The sequence below is a fragment of the Pogona vitticeps genome, chromosome 4 (assembly GCF_051106095.1).
Source record: "Pogona vitticeps strain Pit_001003342236 chromosome 4, PviZW2.1, whole genome shotgun sequence".
NCBI lineage: Eukaryota > Metazoa > Chordata > Lepidosauria > Squamata > Agamidae > Pogona > Pogona vitticeps.
This window is the reverse complement of record NC_135786.1, coordinates 35,593,624-35,613,893: the sequence shown is the minus strand read 5'-3', so window position 1 is coordinate 35,613,893 and position 20,270 is coordinate 35,593,624. Positions and strand designations below refer to the sequence as shown.

Here is a 20,270-nt window from a genome sequence, read left to right as displayed (position 1 = left end):
AAACCCAATTGAATCATTGTTTTGTGATCGCTATAGCGATCACAAAAAACTCGTTAAGCGATTTTCTCATCAAGCGGGGTAATCGTCAAGCGGTGCACCACTATATAAGGAATGATGGCCTCTAGATGTTGTTCTGCGACAACTTTACCAGCCACAGCCACTATGGGAAATAGTCAGCTCAGCGAAATAAAAATTAAATTGAAGCAGACAAGGCTTCTTACCTGTATTTTTTAACTGTATCAGGAAATTCTCTGGCTGTACTCTGGTTTTGCTTCTGTCAGAGGAAATCTGGCATTTTAGCTGTACCTAGAGATGCACAGCTACTTGGTTCTGTTTCATTGTAGGCTGAAGTCGATTAACTTTTGTTTCATTCCTAGGCCAGCTTTGTTGCCTCTGGAAACAGAACTGACATTTCCTTAGATGATCCTAACTTCTGGCAGAAATGGGCAAAAATAGCAGAGCTGGATACAGATGCAAAGAATGAAAAGGTGATACAATGTTACTGTTCTGGAAAAACAAGCACAGTGCACTGAGAGACATGCAGACTCACACACCTGTTTGCAGTAAGCTTAATTTGCTTCTGTGTTAGATTTAAGAGTTATATTGAAGCTTAGGAGAACTGCTGGTGGAATTTGGAGTGAAGTAGGTGAATGGAGATCATTCAAGGACCTTTTCTGCGCTTTGTCATTCTATTCCTGAAGCAGCTTCTTGGGAACCATGCTGACGACATAGGTTCATGCTCAAGATCTCATCCCAGAGGTTGGCCTGTGGGATAGTATTATTGACAGTAAAGCTGTTTATAGGTAGCTCAACCCTGAGGTGAGAATACCATATTCTAATACTGTTTTTAAACTGGTAGTTTTGACTAGCCAAACTTGCAGTATGTCTGAATTGCAATTGTATGTTAAGAGAGCCATTGCAAGTTTGGGCCTGCCTTTTAACATGTTATATCGGGCTCCACTCTAAAGTATTTATTTTATTGTACTGGTATCTCAATCTTAAGTGGAGATTGCACTGATTTCCCATCTTACAAACCAACTTAGACCACACTGGTTTAGCCTCAGGAGTGCCACAACACCAAATGCTTCCAGTCACTTATGATTTTAATTCAGCTTTCTTGTTTCTTTTAATGTGAGGAACTGTTTAAAAAATGGATCTATGTTTGCTTGTATCCTCCTTGCTTCCCAGATACTGTATATGTGAATATATTAGCTATATGCATCAATTTAGGCTCAGAAGATTGCACTTCTTAACAGCATGCCAGGGATGGGCACAAATGAAACCACAAAGCAGAAAAACCGATGAACTGGGCTTGTTTATGGTTCAGTTTGGGGATCCCATTTTGCCGAAATGAAACAAAGTGCTGAAATTTTTTCCCCTTGGACTTTGTTTTGTTCAGCAAAACCGCCCCCATTGCCTCGCTACCTTATCTTGAATCTGCTGCCCCCACCATCCTCACAGGCAGCAGGTCCCGGCCTGCTCCATGTGTGTGTGTGTGCAGGTGCCCACCACTCCTTGTAAGAAGCCTGGACTGCTGTGTGTGTGTGCAGACACTGGCTGCTCAGCTGAGTAGTGGGTGCATGTGCACATACAGCAGGCCCAGGCGTGCTGCCTGTGAGGATTGCGGTGGCTCTGGCAGTTTCAAGATAAGGTAGGGAGCAAATGGAGGTAGAGGGAGGGCAGCAGGAAGGTAGTTCCCTCCATAGCACAAACTTGAAAAACAAAATGCAAACTGTTTTTTTTGGGGAGGGGAGGTGATGGTTTATGGCTATGAACAACAATCATGAACCACCAAGTTTTCCGGTTCTTGCCCATCTCTGCAGCATACATTCGGAGATGAGTCCCACTGATTTTACATCCACATCAGCTTGTTTGCAGCCTAGAGCAGTTGTCTGCAGTACATACGAAATGTTTATCTAAGGTGCTCAGACATTTATCCAGTTGTATAAAACTTGCTAGTATAATGTATGGAATATTATTATCTTAAAATCAATAGGAGAAAAGAAGGTTTTAAAATCAAGTAAGTTTAATGGCTTCAGGGTAGAAGCCAAAACAAAGCACAGTGATTGAAGCTCATATTAACATTTTGGATGAAGCTGGTACAGTTTAAACAGATTATTCATCCCTTTTTTATATTTTTCAACCAGGCTGTCAATGAACATGAAGTCATTTATCCTCAAACCTTTAGGAATTTAGGTATTCTGTACTGTCAGATAAAATCAGCTGACATTGTGGGAATGTAAAATTTAAGTGTATCATTAAGTATTTTTTAAAAAAACTGATTTGGTCCCCCCCCCCCCCCGATTTCTGTAACACTGTTCATTTTAAACTGAAACTCTGGCACCGGTTAATGCAAACAGCAGCATCAGAAAGAAACCTCACTATTGCTGCAAAATTATGGTTCTCTTACATTTTGTTACATTTTCTGCATAGCAGACATTCACTACTTAAGAAAGAAGTAATACCTCTTACATCTTCTGTTTAAGCTACAGTATACAAATAGCTCTGATGAATTAACTATTAATACATTAATCCATGTATTTTTAATATTCACCATTTGTGTTTTCAATCTCAAGTCAACAGCAGTGGCTTTTACACAAAAATAGAGAAGGAAAGGAGCCCGTCTCTTTGTAGAGAACTAGGGCAAAATGCGGGCAGCGTTTGCGCTTTGGATTTTGGCAGTCTAGTAGCCTTAGGTTGTTCTCTGATACTGGCATGAGTTTCATCTATTCACGCCCTCGCAGTCTGTGCTCTGCCAGAGGCAAGATTGTTTGGTCCTCCAGGAAGATGCCGTTTTCCTCCTTTTTCTTTCTATGCTCACATAGGAAGCAGTTGCTGGCATTAAAAGCAAAATATTCTCTCCTGCTACCCCCCCCCCCCTTCAAGCCCAAATAGGTGAGATTCTCTTTGCCATCAGCAGCAGCTATCTGCAGTATTGGCTGTTTTGTTCACTGCAGACAGTGTTTCTAGCTACAAAAACAAAGAATGTGGGTGCTGCATATTTGGTAGGGTGGGAGAAGAACCAATGGTTTATGTACCTGGGAGAAAAAGAAGATATATGTGGTCTCCTCTTCCAAAACCCGGTGACCCTGTTCACTTGTGCAGTCAGACAACTGGTTAGCAGTGCTCTAGCTTCCTCTGACAGCAGCCGTTGTCTGTAATGTCTGCCTCAACATATACCCTGGGGTTCCTCCTTCTAAAACTCCAGCTCGGGCATCAACAGAAGGGAACTTAGATAGGAGTGCAGGGGAAATTGCTAAGCAACAGATCACAAAGAGTTTGTCTTGTTTTGCTGCCACAGGAATGTGATTCACATATATAGCTATAAATGTGGGCGGAGAGAATCATACATCACTGTGGCAGACAGGAAACAGTGGGTAGGGACACAATCGCCATTTTTATATGTGGACAATTGTTTTAGTATATTTAGCAATTCATAGTTATTCCAGCTGTGGGTGTATTTTTTTAAAGGAAAGTGCATTAGTATTTACTTCTGAAGTATACATAGATTTTCCATTTCAGTGTTCAAATTTGCAGTTGTTTCATTCTCAAGGACAGTGTTTTCTTGTGAAAATCCTTGTGTGCATGTAAATTTTAGGTTGATATTTGTGTTTCTACAATCAATTTTAGTATGGTTAGCAATTTCCTTCTTTAAGAACTAACTCTGAAAAGCAAAAACGGAAAGTGATAGATGTTCCAAAATCAAGTTAAACTTAAAACCCCACAGCCAGTTACTAAGTAATTATATTTAATTTTTAATAGGACTGAATTAATAATAACTGCATAGCATGTTTCAATTCAGAAATCACCTTTCACATAAAATCAAAATACAAAATGAATGATAAAGAAGAAAAGCAAAGCATGTGATATCCACTGCAGAATAATGCAAAAGGTTAATTTTGACTAAAATGGCTGAATACTAAGTGAGAATTGAATGTCCAGTAATTGTCACAAATCTGATCCTTGCGGCAGATAGAAGGATGTCACAATGCCCCCCACCGCTGATTATGGATTAGTTGAATCAGTTTAATTCAAATTCTCTAAGTGAAAAAAGGAATAAATGGCCTAACCTTCCTAGACATTTTCAGCTGCATATATAAAGATTTATCTTTGCTTATTCTTTTTTGAATCTCCAGGAGAGCCTTGTGATTGACAGGCCCCGTGTCCGTAAGCAGACCAAACACTACAATTCCTTTGAAGAAGATGAGCTTATGGAGTTCTCTGAGCTAGACAGTGACTCTGATGAGCGTCCCACACGCTCACGGCGTCTCAATGAAAAAACCCGCCGCTACTTACGGGCAGAGTGTTTCCGTGTGGAGAAGAACCTGCTTATATTTGGGTATGTCTCTTATGAAGACTTTGGAAACTCAAGGACATAGTCTCTTAAGATTATTGCCGTTTCTTTAGGTTTAGCTATTTGCTAGAAGATGCCTAGCATTCTTTGGAGCGCTAGCATTTGTTATAAAAATGCAATCTTCCCTACATTTAGCCATGTATTCTGTGACTGCAAAGAGAAATTCATCAGTGGAATAGTTACTTCCATGGCAAAAGGGTTACTTTGGCTCTTTAGCTACCTCTTTCACTAGTGTCCTATTCATTTTCATGCCTTTTTTTTAATTAAGTGACTTTTCTTTTCTTGGTTTCTGCCAAATTTCATTGAAAACCCCATGATAAAGAGCACAGTTTATAATGCAGAATAAATGCCAAACATTTTGTATGTAATACTCTTTTTCTCCAGCTGGGGGCGTTGGAAGGATATACTGACCCATGGTCGTTTTAAATGGCATCTCAATGAGAAAGACATGGAAATGATCTGCCGAGCACTCTTGGTCTACTGTGTAAGACATTATAAGGGGGATGAGAAGATTAAGAGTTTTATTTGGGATTTAATCACTCCAACAAAGGATGGACAGAACCAGGCCCTGCAGAATCACTCAGGTACCAAAGACTCATGTTGTGTTTTAATTAGCTTCTCTAAACAGCAGTTTTAAATCACAGACTGTTGAAGTAACATTTGAATCAAACTTTGGTCACATACTTCTGTTGCTAGACAGACATGGTGCTATAATAAAATCCCATGTGTGAACCAATTGTTATCCAAAGTGCAGGACTCAGAGATGTTCTACGATTCCTGCCTGTACTGGCAGAAACAGACTTGGAGTGGAATGTGTGGTGAGATTCTTCTAGGTTGGTAGTGCTAGGAGATAGCGTTGTTCATGCAGAGGCCCTCATATTTGAAATGTAGCACAGGGATTTTGTGCCTCCAAGACAACTATAAGATGCCTTTTCCATTTTAAAGGCAGGAAAGAGTATAATGAGACTGGGAACTGAAAGAAACCTGTTGTCATGGACTTTCTGATATATGAAAGCTCCTAATTTCACAGAGTTCAGCCACTGGAAACTGATGCATGTTTGTGGATTCCTGAATTCTCTACGGTTTTTTACCCCTTGCCAATAGAGTTAATGTAGTGATGATAGACTTGGGGTGGAGTGTGGAATCAGTTTAAAACAATTATTCTTAGCCACCTTTTCTTAATTGATAGTGCTTGCCTCCTTTATTTTCTGAGATGCTTGTAACAGTGCAAGAACAGAGAAGATGGTTAGAGCAATAGTGAGAAAAGACTTTAAATGCATTTGACTGAACATGAGTTACATTTCTTTTTAAGGCAGGTAGGGATAGGCCTAATATGACCTGTGGGTGGTCAGAATCTGGACAGCTGGAGTCTCTTACCCCACTGACCCCTCTCTTGAGGGACTGTTCCCTCTCCCTGAAGCCCCTTATTAAGGTCTCCGCTGTTGTGTACCTGCACAGAAATGATCAAGAGGTGCAAGCTGGTGGCATCTCAGCAGGAGTTCCTGAGAGTGCCATCTGACGGCAGACATGTTCTCCCCTCCTTTATGAAAAAGGAAATAATGCAAATGGTCAAGCAGCCTCCAGGTTTGTAGTGCTGGGAGACTGGCTGAAAGTGTATTGCTGTCATGTAGTAAAGGAGCAGGAGAAGTGATCTGGCAGCACAGATACAGTGCTGGCTGTATCAGTGCTCTTTCAGGCACCACTTGGGCCATGGGAGGGATATAGAATCCTTGCACCTTCCCCAAAGGGAAAAAAAATGAACAGGCAAAGCTGCCTCCTTTCCTAAGAGCTGACTGCTGGAGTGCTTCTGCAGTAAATGCATGCTTCTCTCAACAAAGGATATCCACATGAAGCAAAACCAATGATATCAGGGAGCGTAGCTAAGCCCTTTGATGTTATTCAGCCTGCAGAGAACTTGTGGTAGAGTGTCCTCACTATATTTTATTTCCCTAGGCCTGTTTTAAAGGACAGAAAATTATACTGATCCAATAAAAGAAGGAGAATTCAATTTTGAACTTCATAATCCCTCCATTAATAGGAGGGAATTACCTTTTGGATTCTATTGACTTTGGCCAGTCTCTAATGTATTACTTTGAGTAGGGTGCTGGAGCCAGTGACAGCAACTCACACTTGGTGAAACCATTGACTTTTGGGAGCCCTTGATGTCCCACCCTCATAGTATTCAATATTTATGTCAAATTGATAGGAAAGTTCATGTGAAGTTTTAGGATTGGGTGTTTTCCATATGCTAATATCACCTAGCCTTGTCTCCTTAGGGACAGGTGATGCTAAGGAGGTAATGGAGCTCTTTAATTTGGTACCTGGGTCCATTGATAGATTACATAAAAATGTAATGATAAAAATGTTGATTATAGGACTTCTTGCAGGTCAGTAATTCATAGGGTTACCAAAGATTGGAGTAAGAACACATAACAACCACCATTTGATTTCTAGACCCAATTGAGGGCACTTGTTTTTACTTATAAACCAGAGACTTGAACTGGGCTCAGCAGTATCTCATGACAATGCAGTGTTCCTGAGCCAACCTTATTCCAAATATTCCTCACCCTGTTTACATATCTGTAGAAATTTCTGCCAGTTTACATTGAATTGGATCAGCAACAGTTTGGAGTAAACATAGGCAATGTTTCGTTGTGTGAAAAGGGATTTCAAAAGCCTTTGGAAGCCTACCTTGTTACCTACCATTCTGCCTTCAGAATAACCTAATGTGGGTGATGCTGGCGTATTTATTCATCTCAGATTCTGTTTGATATATTAATGTATGTCATTGGCAGTGAGAATGGTGTGTCCCTTCCATGTTCTGATTGCCCCTTGAACTTCTATACTGCCTTTTCTGTTTGGGTTTGGAAATATGTAGAATCATCCTGAATGTGCAGTGTTGTTCATGTGCTGCACCTTGCCTGTTGCAGGCTTATCGGCCCCAGTGCCAAGAGGGAGGAAAGGGAAGAAGACTAAGAACCAGATGTTGCTCCCTGAAATCAAGAATGCAGATTGGCTCACCAGCTGCAATCCTGAAATCGTCCTACATGATGACAGCTACAAAAAGCATCTGAAACAGCATTGCAATAAGTGAGCAATTGGGGGCTGCCTTCTCTATTCCTTTGCAAGTCAAAAGAGAGAAATTCATGCCATTGACTTATATGCAACAGATCTAATGAAAGCCTTGTGGGTTTCTGCAAGGGTTTCATAGTTTTGTGAGTGAGATTTTGGCCTTTGCAGATTTTAACAATCTTTCAAATATACAGAAGACATACACTTGTGAGCTTCTGTTCCTTTACGTCCTACAAGCATTGTGTTTGTTAAGCTGGCACCATGCTTGTGTATATATTATTATTTGTACTTATGTTACAAATTTGTGGAAATTGAATTATCAAAGTGGTCAAAACAACAATAAAGCATTCATTCATTCCTTTACCTCCCACATGCATGAATTATTTCCTCATTTACAATCTCCTTGTCGTGTGTGCATTTTCTTTATCTTGTTGTGCATGACAATGATGTTAATTGTTGGCATGGGTCAGATTTGTATGTCAATTTGTTATTCAATACTTCTTCAGTAGCTTGGTAACTCATTGACTCAGTGTGCTGATCAATTCATGGCACAGCAGTTGAGGGGATCACTTAATTACTGCTGTTGATTCATCAATATACATCCTCATGGTCTCCCATCTAGAAGTGGTTCTTGGTCCTTGCATTGCCAGTTTCAGAAGACCATAATAGCAGTTCTCACTGCCAGAGAAGAAACTAATACATTCTGTGGACCTGCAGATTTTCCTAGGGAAGCTGAACAGGCTATTGAGAGCTCAGATCTGATTTCTGGATCACCTATCATTTTTCCTTTTGGCAGGGTACTCTTGCGGGTGCGCATGCTCTACTACCTGAAAGCCGAAGTGCTGGGTGAGGCAGCAGACAAAGCTTTTGAAGGAACCCCTGCCAAGTAAGTTACATTCATCTTCTGGATTTCTGTTTGAAAATCCCATTTGATGCAGCCACTGTATTGGAAACAGGCTTGGGTTGCAGTACAGTACATGCACATGTGTTTTGCACTCACAAAATACTGTAGAACTCTGTGTATGCATATATTTCCCTGTTGTACATTACATTTGAAAGAGATCAGTATGATCTTTTTAGCCATTTCTCCTACTGAAAATACATCCAAATAAGAATGACAACTAATTTAGAAAGAATACCCATGAATAACAAAACACTAGTAGCAGACCTAAGATCTGATCTTGAGACAACATTGGAAATAATTTAACTACAGAATTATAACAGCCTTCTTAAAAAAAATTAGCAACCTTTCTCTTCAGGCAAAATTTCTTTTAATGACTGACTGGGTTTTTTTAATGGATTGTTGTGCTGTATTGCTTTGAATGTAAACATTTTGATGTTTACTATCTTTTAGTTTGCCATTTGTTTAAGTATTTGTATACTTACTGTTTTTAGCTTTAAATGTTGTTGTTTTTAATGTTGTAAACCACCTTGGATTCTTTTTAAGGAAAAAGGCAGGATAAAAAAATATTTAAATAAATGAATAAAAATTTTAAAACAGAACAATTAGGTTCAAAGCTCAAAGACCCAGAAGCCTGTTGTACAAAAACTACTCATAAACTCATAAACTACTATAATTACCAAATTTGATACTTCTGCAATTATCTATTGCCACTGTTATTTTCTTCACAACTACCAAGCTCGTCTCTCATCACAACAATCAAAGGTAAAAGCTGTCAGTATTCCCTACATTAACACATGTGGTTCCTCTGCTGTCTTCTTTCACTTTTATGTTTACTTACATATATTCTTCCCCCCACTTGAGAGTTTTTAACTGACTCTTCAATCTTCAACCTCTTCTTCTCTCTCCCCCCCTCAGGCCTAGTGTCTGTTCTCTGTCTCCTGGAAGAATGTTTACAGCAGAACCCTAAACCAAACATAGGGCATACATTACTGTGTGTGAGATGTACAACACACCCAAGATGCCTACAGCCAATGAATATTTAGAATGTTCTACTTGTGAAACAGATTTTATCCACTATTTCATTCTGTTTCCATATATCTGACAAAATGGACTTATCCACTAAAGCCCACATTAAAATGTCATAGTTAGTCTTTAAGGTGCCACATGTTTTTATCTTTTTGTTTTGTTTTGTTTCTTTGGATTTTGTTAGATATGCTTGCAGAGACTACCGTGGCTACCTCTTCTAAAACTATCATTATTTGGAATCAGCTGCAAGACTGGGAAATGTTAATGAATATTATTTAAAATAAATAAAATGCATACCTCAATACAAACACAAATATAAACAATGTTGATTAGGAACACCAAATAAGAAATTGATCTCCTACAAATCAAGATCAGTTAATGCATCTTCTCCATTAAACAAGGTGGGGGGGGCAAACAGACAGAATAGAATAAGTGGATGTATAAGCGGGGGGGGGGGGCAGAAAGTAACCTAAAGAGCTGTTTGTAGTTTGGGACCTAGTTGTTTCAATAGCCACCCTCTCTAATATGAAAGTGCCTGTATCCCTAGGCTATTAGCCTTTTGTGCTCTGTCTTTTCTGACTGTCCAGGAGAGACAGAGCACAAAAGGCTAATAGCCTAAGGAGACAGGCACTTTCATATTAGAGTGAATAGTTGTCTCACCCTCTCTCCATCACCCTTCCTTTTAGAAAGACCTTTGATAGGTGATCAGTTTAACCTGTTTTTTAGACTGAATGTTAATTCTGTTGATTTTTTTTTCAGATTTTTTCCTGGTGCATTTTATGAATGCATGCTTTTAGTGAATATTTTTATCTTTTATCTCTTAAGCTCTTTTTAAAATTGAAATTTGGTTGTGTTTATATGTTGTAAAAACACTGAATTATTTTTAAAGAAAGATGGAGACATTTTAAAGCATAAAACAGAATTTACATATTTAAATTATAAATATGAAGTTTTAAATCCTAAATTGGTAGCAGTAAAATCATTAATCAATAACTAGTGTAAACATAAAGATCACAAGTTAAAGACAAAAATTTGGAAGCCACCAAGTAAATTTTTCAAAATGTAATTATATAGGTAAATTTAAGACAGAATCATTGGGAATTGTAATCATGTTACATAGAGGCATAATGCTTTATTCTAGCAAAGACTAAAGTAGCAATTTAAAAAAATAAGTGACACTTTAGATAAATAAAACGACTATACTTCCATGTTGTTGCAATATTTAATTTTGATTACTCTGATGATGGTACACAGATTTCCGTTTGCAATCCTAAGTAAAGAGGAAGCCATGGAGGCTACTGAAAATAAAACAACTTAAAACAAATGTTTGTATATTATATTTATCTTTATATGAACACTAGTAGATTCTCACAAGTTCAGAACATCTAACTTGTTATAGGTATTGAGACTTCTTGAGGCATCCACAGGACTTGTGAAAAGCAAAGTATGTGAACATTGTTGACAAGATTTTTTTAATGGTTCATCACTGGACCATATGATAGCATCTAAGCAAGTGGTCTGTTGACTGATGTGAATAGAAGGTCAGTGTCAAAAAGAAGATCCTGAGTTTTAACAGATTACTGTTCAGGTTCAAGATTAGAAGAAGACTAGGGAGTAAGAAATTGACTTCTGATCACCAAAGCTTGCCCACACCTTCTCAGTTTATGAATATAGCAAAATAGAACTGCAAGGATCAGCAGGTCTGTTCTTGTATGTAAGCATCTTATGGTTGTAACAGAAGATCTTACTCAGCAAAATTAAACTGGTACAGATTTCTTCTTCTCCAGGAGACTTTGTGTAGCTTTTCCTCCGTATGTCTTTAAGGAAAGCCTGGAGAGTTCAGCTGGGTCAGAATTTGAATATCAGGGTGAGAGGTACAGTGGTGCCCCACATAGCGACGATAATCCGTTCCGGAAAAATCGTCGCTGTGTGGATTCGTCACTATGCGAAATAAAAAAGCCCATAGCAATGCATTAAAACCCGTTTAATGCGTTCCTATGGGCAAAAAACTCACCGTTATGTGAAAATCTTCCATAGGGCCACCATTTTTACTGCCCGGTAAGCGAGGAATCGGCGCGAAAACACAGCGGGCGGCCTTTTTTTTACCCGGTGGCCATTTTGGAACCACAGATCAGCTGTTAGAAAAGAATCGCTATGCGAAAATCGGTAAGCGAAACAGCTTACCGATCATTGCAAAGCGATTTTTTACCATTAGAAACATCGCAATGCGATCGCAAAAACTTAATCGCTATGCGGATTCGTCGTTAAACGGGACGCCTGTTAAGCGAGGCACCACTGTACTAGGGTCAGCACATGTTACAATCCTGAGCCAGGTGGACAATGTTTTGGGGTTAATTTAAAATCTGATCTTAACCATTAAACAGGTTAATTTGAAGGAACATTGTGGTCTTTATGAGCCCACTTAGAAAAGCTTAAAAAGCCTGTCACTGGGAAAAATTAAGTAAAAAGATCCTAAGGACAGGATCTTTTCTATGATGGCCCCATGATTGTGGAATTTTTCTTCCCCTGATTTTCCATTAGGTCCTCTTTATGTTGGTCTTTAAGCATACCATTAAATTGCATTTTTTATTCTTGTAATTTATAATATTTAAAATGTAGGTCATTCCTGGAACATAATGTATGTCTTTCCTTCACAGAGATCTAGATGTTCTACTGCCAGACATTGACTATGTAGAGATCCCTGTAGATTGGTGGAATGCTGATGCAGACAAATCCCTCCTCATTGGAGTTTTTAAGCACGGTATTTCTTTTATTCAGGCTTTTATGCAGTCCTGCTGTGTGAGGTTCTGCCTGGGTACAACTACTAGAATTGGGGGGGGGGGGGGGACTCCTGGAATTTAACTTCATTTCACACCCTTTTGTTTCTCAGTTTTTCTTTTTGAAAAATATATGAAGGGTTGAACATATTAAAGATATGTTCTGAGAAAACCTGGATTCTGTGATCTATACAAGGCTGCAGGCTCTTGGATACTCACCTTTGGGTAAGGCCCACTGAACTAAGTGGGACTTACATTTTAGTAAACATGCAGAGGATTCCTCTGTAAATCATGTACAGTTTGAATAGTGGGAATGAAAGATAGTTGCATGACTGTGTATTATGTGTTTAGGTTGCATTTAAAAATGATCAGGCATGGATAACTCCACTACAGGAATTCCTCAGGCTGCATTCCAGCATCTTGTCTTGTGAAGGAAAATATCTTATTTCTCCTGAGCAGCTGACTGGAGATAAAAGCACTTTTTTATTGAAACATTCTTCTTTTAAAAGAACTTTAAATCAAGATAAGAGCTCTTTTTCTGCCCACCATTGAAACCAACTCCCTTTTCTATGCTAAGCAAGGAAGAGGTCTTATCATCAATCAGGCAATTTGCCTGTGTCAACTGGGGAGAGAGGCTGGAACAAGTATATATGTATGAATGACGTGTATCAGTTCTGTAACTGTGGTATGCATGGGTTTTGCATTTATTTTCATAACTTCAATAACTGTTTCCTTTTCTATGGCAGGAGGAAATAAGGTATGCTAGAATCTGAATACAGTACATGAAATTCTGCTAGGGCCACCACTGACTTTGGATTAAAATTTGGCATTAGTTGCCCACATACCATACCAGAAATGAGGCTGTCCCTGCTTAAAGACTTATAACTTAAATTTTATATGATATGGTGATGTTGGGTTTTCCAGCAACAGCACTGGGTCATGCCAAGTAGGCAGGTCACCTCTCCTACCTGTCACTGTTTTTTGCTACTTATTTAGGTCTTTAAAAGTGGTATTAGGAATGAAGGTCTTTAGTACTGATAACATTGTTACTAAATTGTTGTGGTTTTGTCAGGTTATGAACGTTACAATGCTATGCGAGCTGACCCAGCCCTATGCTTCCTTGAGAAGGTCGGCATGCCAGATGAGAAGCTGCTGTCTGCAGAGCAGAGTATCATTGATGGAGTGCAGGATGCTCCAGAAAGGTAAATACATATCAGGCAGGAATCAGTTTGCTACAAGAGCAGAACTGCTAGCAAGCACAATCCATTCTTCTGCAGCAGCTTACATGTTAGATGTATTTGCGAAGGCTTTCACGGTCAGGATCTAATGGTTGTTGTGGGTTTTTCGGGCTCTTTGGCCGTGTTCCCAAGCCAACTACACCAGAGCACAGAGTGCTGTCCTCTGAAGATGCCGGCCACAGAGACTGGCGAAACGTTAGGAAGAATAACCTTAAGAACATGGCCAAAGAGCCCGAAAAACTCATAACAACCATTACATATTAGAGTCTACCCTGTTTCCATGAAAATACAGTTTCCCCAAAAGTAAGACCTAACTTGAAAATAAGCCCTAGTATGATTTTTCAGGATGCTTGTAATATAAGCCTTACCCCCAAAATAACCGCTAGTTAAGTGAAACCCCACCCTCCACCATTGTGCAGCAACCAGAAGATGATGACATGACTGTACATGAAAAAAATAAGACATCCCCTGAAAATAAGCCCTAATGTGTGAGGGTTGGGTTTTTTTTTGTTTTTTGTTTTGGTTTTTTTTTTTTTTTGAAAAATAATATAAGACCCTGTCTTATTTTTGGGGAAACACAGTATGTAGTGACAGCTTAGATGTTGGAGATGCTGTGGAAATAGTGAAGAGCATCAGTGATTTGAAAAGCATTAGGTTTCTGGTTGTTGTAGGTTTTCCGGGCTGTCTGGCCGTGTTTTTGAGGTTTTTCTTCCTAACGTTTCGCCAGTCTCTGTGACCGGCATCTTCAGAGGACAGGAGTCAGAACTCTGTGCTCAGGGGTACAGACAGAGTTCTGACTCCTGTCATCTGAAGATGCTGGCTACAGAGACTGGCGAAACATTAGGAAGAAAAATCTCAAGATTGCGGCCCGGAAAACCTACAACAACTGTTGGATCCGGGCCATGAAAGCCTTTGAGAATACCTTAGCTTTCTATTATTGTATTGTCAAATGGCAAATGATATGACCTGGCTCACAGAAAATATATAGAGTATACACTTGAACAAGACTTTCTATAAACTTGTATAATCTACGCATGCATACGTTTTCATCTAGTCACTAGAAAACATATTTGTAGTGCTTGAAAGTTAGTTGTTCCTTTGTATTAAGTTTACAGAAGGTGGGGACTGAATGAATGTTGTCCTATGCATATGCCACATAACTTAATGTATTGAGAATGTTATCAGAATTATGTTGCCTTAAGAAGCTTCCCACAGACTCATCCTGTTGAATTATCTTACTTTAGAGGGAATGTGAATAAAGAAGAGACCAGTGCAGACAAAGCAGATGAGGTGCAGAAACAGGAGGTAAGTGTGACTTGAAGCACTGTTGACTTCTCACACCATTTGCTGCCAATTTTGATGTTGCTGAAAATAATTACCACAGTAGATTTATTACGTCTTCTCAAAATTTGGATTTGAAATAATGTCAGCGGATACAGTGTCAAATTAGGATTCAGGGGACCTTGATTCAAATCACTACTTGGTCCTGGAGATGCACTGGGGTTGGTGATTTAGTTAATGCATGCAGCCATCCATTGTAGACAGGATTGAGCTTTTCCTGGGCTTGTTCAGTGAGGTATCTAGTACCTCTTTGCACAAGTATATTGTAAGTCTCATCAATGGCTGTGCTTGACTTTGCTGGCGGTGGTGCCAGTCTCCATCTTCCCCTGTTGTTCCCATGTAGTGACACATCTTTTTCTCTTCCTTTGTCTTGCCTTCTCTACATTTCTTTCTCAGTCTATTTTAGAAAGACTTGACTTCAAGGTGGCAGGATGAAGCCAGTGAAAAGGAGGAGGCAATGAGAACAGGGGTGATTGGATGTGCAGGGTGGTGGAAGACAGTGAGCGGCAGTATTTGGTGTGGGGCAGTGTACCTCCTCCCACTGAGAGACACAAAGCTGCCACTGAACAGGGACTATTTCCACAGGTGGAGCATTGTGTGGCATGCATGGCTGTAGGATATTATGTATTTTCATCCCCCCCTCCCCAAGAAGCCAATTTCTAAACTGAATTATGTTGATAATGGCTTTTTTCCATAGGAGACTTCAGATTGTTGTGATGAGATCACTGAGAAGAAGAGTGATAGTGTGGCAGGTGAGGATGTACATGTGGATGTTTTAAGTTATATGGTGCTATTAAAGCTATTGGCTAGAATAACAGTTTACAGTAATTTAAAGAACATATAGTCTGTTTTTTGTTTTTTGTTTTTTAATTTTACATTGCAAAAGATACTTAGTTAAAATGCCACTATGCTTTCAAAATATGTCAATAGTGTTTAATGTTTCAGGTGCTTTGCAACTAAATTTGGACACACGAGCTTTGAGAACATGCCATACTGTATTTTGTTAAACTGTTTTTATCTCACTTTTCCCTGAACACTTCAAAAGTGTGTTAAAACATGTAAAAAATTTAATAATTGTATGTGCTGAAATTCTGAACCATTATTCTATAATAAAACCCAAATAATGTAATCAGATCTCAGGCACCTTGGAACTGCTGAAAAAGAAAAACAGGGTAGTTTTGTTTGATCTCCTATAGTACAGAAGTTCTATAGCACATAATATATGCAAATTGGTCATGGAGGACTGATTCATAGATTTGGAGTTGAGTTGTCAGCAGTTGTTACTCCTGACAAGATGTTATATTCATGTGGATCAGGGTCTAAAACTGACAGGCTGAAATTCTGTTAGTGCAAGTCCTCATCCCGCAACAGAAATGTTTCATTTAATTTAAAATTTTCTAAGCCCACTTCAGGTTCTGAGGCTCCCTAGGGATCTCTTTGAGAAGCCTTTGGATGGAGATGGGAAACCTTTTGTATTAGAAAATTGCTACCATGCCAAAGTTTTACACTTTGTATGAATGAAGTATTAAAATGATTGAGGAGGAATAAATAAATGTAACTCTGGAAGTGTGAGATGTGATAGTAAAATGGAGATATTGAGGATGGTAGACGCGATTCAATAAAACAGTGATTTGTTTTCATCCTATGAATGGAGACGGAATATTTAAACAATGCAACAACTTATACTTTGATACCCATATGAACATATGATTGATAAAGCTATCTGATCTCACACTGAAATTAACCCAAACTTGGAGGGATTGTAGAGGAAAGTCAAGAGAATCTTCTCTGTAATTTTGGTGTCTCTATGTGCCTGGGGGGAACTTTCCAGGGAGGGCACTTTGTGGGTTTATTACTCAGATGCCTGAAGCACAAACCTCGCCAAATTTGCAGGGCTTGTAGAGGAGAGTCAGGGGAAGCTTCTCTACAATTTTGGTGTCTCTAGGTGCTGTAGGGGGCATTTTATAATCTGATGAATTAAAAAATTGCTAAAAATTCATTGATTCATATTCATAGGGGGTGTCACTTCTGAGGAATACCAGTTGACAAATTAGTGATTTTTTAATGAATTTTGCAATTCATTTTAAATTCATGTCCATCTTGAGTCTCAGCCATTCATCTGGTGGCACAATAATTCTATATGTGGCAAAACGCCAGGTGCAACTGTTCTGCTGGATGTCATAATGGTAGAGATCTTGTTAACAATTAAGGTTAAACCTTGTTTGCTTAATTGGATGTTGGTGTAAGTATGTATTTATTATCATGCTGGGAGATAGTAAAAAGGCTTGTTTCTACAGCAGCTCAAAAATATTAGGTGCAGTAGTAATGGTGAGCAGAATAAAACAAAAGATTTGAATGTATGTTGATCCACAAGGACTCTAAAATCAGACGGCAAATGCTGACAAATTATGGATGTGATATCTTCTTGAAGTGCAATGTGATGTGCAATGCAGTATGCAATAGCTAAAATTTTGTTGTGCAGTTATGCACACAGCATAATTTTTAAATGTGAATTGCCATCCGTTAAGCAATCTCTATAGACTTTGTCTGTTGTACATTGAGTCGTGCGACTTTGTGTGCAACAGGGAATATCTAAGGAAATTTCTTAATTTACAGCAGTTTGTGTGTAAAATGTTACACCATTTGTGTAACTGCACAACTGGATTTCAGTCAGTGAATCAGTAGAACTGTGTGCAAAGACTTTTGCAGGAATTGTGTTGAATATTAATAACTTTGCTAATATTTGAAGCCCAGGATGGCTCCGACCTAGACAAATCCACCTGGCCTGTGTCATCTGCCCTCACAGCCAGGCTACGGCGTCTTGTCACTGTCTATCAGCGCTGCAACCGTAAAGAGCTGCCTACTAGGCCTGAGATTATGGGCCCTTGCAACCATGGTTATTGGCTGCAAGAAGAAATGTTCAGAAGAGCCAGTGAGCTGGATCCTATAAATAAGGAAATGCAGAAAAGGTAATAAAGGACAGTGGACTATGGACAGAAGGCCTGGGTTTATTTAAGCACTGTAAGTGCAGTGTATCATAGATGGAAAAACCTGAGTTGATGGCTCATCCTACTGTGATTATCTTCTTGACTGCAAGCTTGTAGAAACTACATACATACATTTGTTACACTTGCCATGATGAGTATGGCACTTTGCTATAGCAAGCATGGCAAGGGTTCAGTCTTACTCCCAACTTTAAAGTTGAAAAGTGGACTAAACAATTCAAGCACTTACATGGCAGTTTCCATTACCTTCTAAACTACATAAAGGTAGAAGGAAGGATGAGGATTGTTTGGCAGCTATGTGGAGGAAGACACTCAAAGAGCCTTGGTCATGCAAGGCAGAATCAGCAGTCCTTTCCCCTGCATGCCATGCCAGAGCAGGTATGGCATCCGGGGAAAGTGTGGGTGCTGCTTCTTGTTAAGTGCCATGAAACTTACTGTATTTTCAACCTGCCATATTTTCCCTTGGGATAGACAGGGGGATAGATAGTGCTATCTGTAGTACCCCATTCACCACACTTGTAGGGAGCCACACAGTTCCCTACAATATTTATCTCAGGAAATGTTGCCATGATAATCTGACCTTGTGTGGGATGGCAGGTGACTACTGATAGTCACATGGCTGTTTCCCCTTTAAGCCCTTCTCCAGAAGCAAAAAACAAACAAACAAAACATAGAATCCAGCCACAAAAACCTGGAGGATAGTAAAACTGGGATGCAACATACGTAAAGAATTGAAGACACTTTTAGAATTTTCACATCTTATTCCATCAGATTTTATAAACAGAAGTTATTATAAACAAATACCTTTGTAGGGAAAAATGGATGAACAAAATAGAACTTATATGTAATGATGGGATATTATCTGTGCCAATAATGGTGCTGGCCCTCTTCTGCCTTAAAAAGGCATTGACACAAAAGCAATTGTTTCTGGTCACTGTAATTGTGAGGAGGTAATGGTTTTCTAATGTCAATGGGAAGAGGCCAGCTACTGGCTCACTGGAAGTGTATATATTGACTGACTCTGATTTGGGGACCTTGGCTCAATGATCTCTGACACTCTCTCCAGATCTTGAGCTGGATAAACGCATTGGCAAAGCAGCTACCATGTTCTCTAGACTCACAAAGAGAGTATGGCTTAACAAAAAGCTGGCAGCATGTACCAAGAAACAGGTCTATAAAGCCTGTGTCCTGAGCACACTCCTGTACTGTAGTGAGTCCTGAACCCTTTGTGCACGGCAGGAGAGGAACTTGAACACGTTCCATATGCGTTGTCTCCAACGCATTTTGGGCATCACCTGGCAGGACAAATAGTGTACTGCTGGAATGAGCTGGAATTGTTGGCATATATACATTACTGAAACAGCAACGTCTACGTTGGCTTGGGCATGTTGTGAGAATGGCTGACAGTCAGATTCCAAAAGATCTCCTATGTGGAGAATTAGTGCAGGGAAAGTGCCCCAGAGGGAGACCCACAGATATACAAGGATATCTGCAAGCGAGATCTGAAGGTCTTAGAAATGGACCTCAACAGATGGGAAACCATGACATCCGAGCGTTCAGCCTGGAGGCAGGCAGTGCAGCATGGCCTCTCCCAATTTGGAGAGACACTTGTTGCAGGCCGAGGCAAAGAGGCAGTCCTGAAACCAGCAAGATTACAGAGCTGGAAAGTGGACAGACTGTATTTGTCTTCAGTGTGGAAGGGATTGTCACTTTCATATTGGCCTTCTCAGGCACATTAGATGCTGTTCCAAGACCTCTATTCAGAGCACGTTATCATAGTCTCTTGAGACTGAAGGATGCCTACTATGTCTGATTTGGGGAATGTTGTGCCTTATAATTTTTAGTACAGTGGGGTCTCGACTTGCGAACGACCCTACTTGTGAACAATTCAACTTACGAACCCACCCTATAGGGAAATAAGGACTCGACATACGAACTTCCCTCGAGTTACAAACAGGAAAAATAGTGCCCCCTTCCCCCCCTTAGAGGCTTCTGGAGGGGAAAAAAGGTCAGAAACTTAAAAAAAAATAAAAAGTCACTTACCAGGACTTGGTAGCCCCCAAACAGCAGGAAAAAGAGCAGGAAACAGCTAAAAGCCGACACCTAGAAGGGAGCCTGGCAGCCATTTTGTGCTTCCCCCCCCTTCCTGCCCTCTCCTCTCCCTGCCTATCAGCTGATCGGCTGGCTCTGAAGAGGCTTGGTGAGGCTTGCTCAGCACCTAAAAAGCCTGCCTGTGTGTCTTTGTGCTGAAAAAATCAGCACAACATGCTTTAAAACATGCTATAAAGTTGGCTTCGTTGAAAAAAAGATTTCAAAAGTGCTTTGCAAACTGTTCCCTGCCTTCCCCCTCCTTTCCTGAACCTAAGCGGAAAAAAAGAAAACAATATCCCCCTCTAGTGGCAGAAGGTGGAATAGCAGCTTCCCATTAGTTTCTATGGATGGAAAAGAGCAGATACGGATTAAATGGTTTTCAGTGCATTCCTATGGGAAATGCAGATTTGACCTACGAACTTTTCGACCTACGAACCACCTTCCAGTACAGATTAAGTTCGT

General features: G+C 39.8%; 1 protein-coding gene across 5 annotated transcripts in view; it reads left to right on the top strand.

Annotated features, from left to right (window-relative positions):
* CHD6 (chromodomain helicase DNA binding protein 6) overlaps positions 1-20,270 on the top strand; it is a 159,353-nt gene that overhangs the window by 119,633 nt on the left and 19,450 nt on the right. For all 5 annotated transcript variants that reach the window (XM_072997041.2, XM_072997039.2, XM_072997037.2 and 2 more), the window contains 10 exons: positions 378-488; positions 4,137-4,339; positions 4,739-4,938; positions 7,285-7,444; positions 8,223-8,312; positions 12,014-12,117; positions 13,206-13,335; positions 14,616-14,676; positions 15,410-15,464; positions 17,462-17,681. In XM_072997041.2, coding sequence (XP_072853142.2) covers positions 378-488; positions 4,137-4,339; positions 4,739-4,938; positions 7,285-7,444; positions 8,223-8,312; positions 12,014-12,117; positions 13,206-13,335; positions 14,616-14,676; positions 15,410-15,464; positions 17,462-17,681 — 1,334 coding nt within the window. The remainder of the gene's footprint in view (positions 1-377; positions 489-4,136; positions 4,340-4,738; positions 4,939-7,284; positions 7,445-8,222; positions 8,313-12,013; positions 12,118-13,205; positions 13,336-14,615; positions 14,677-15,409; positions 15,465-17,461; positions 17,682-20,270) is intronic.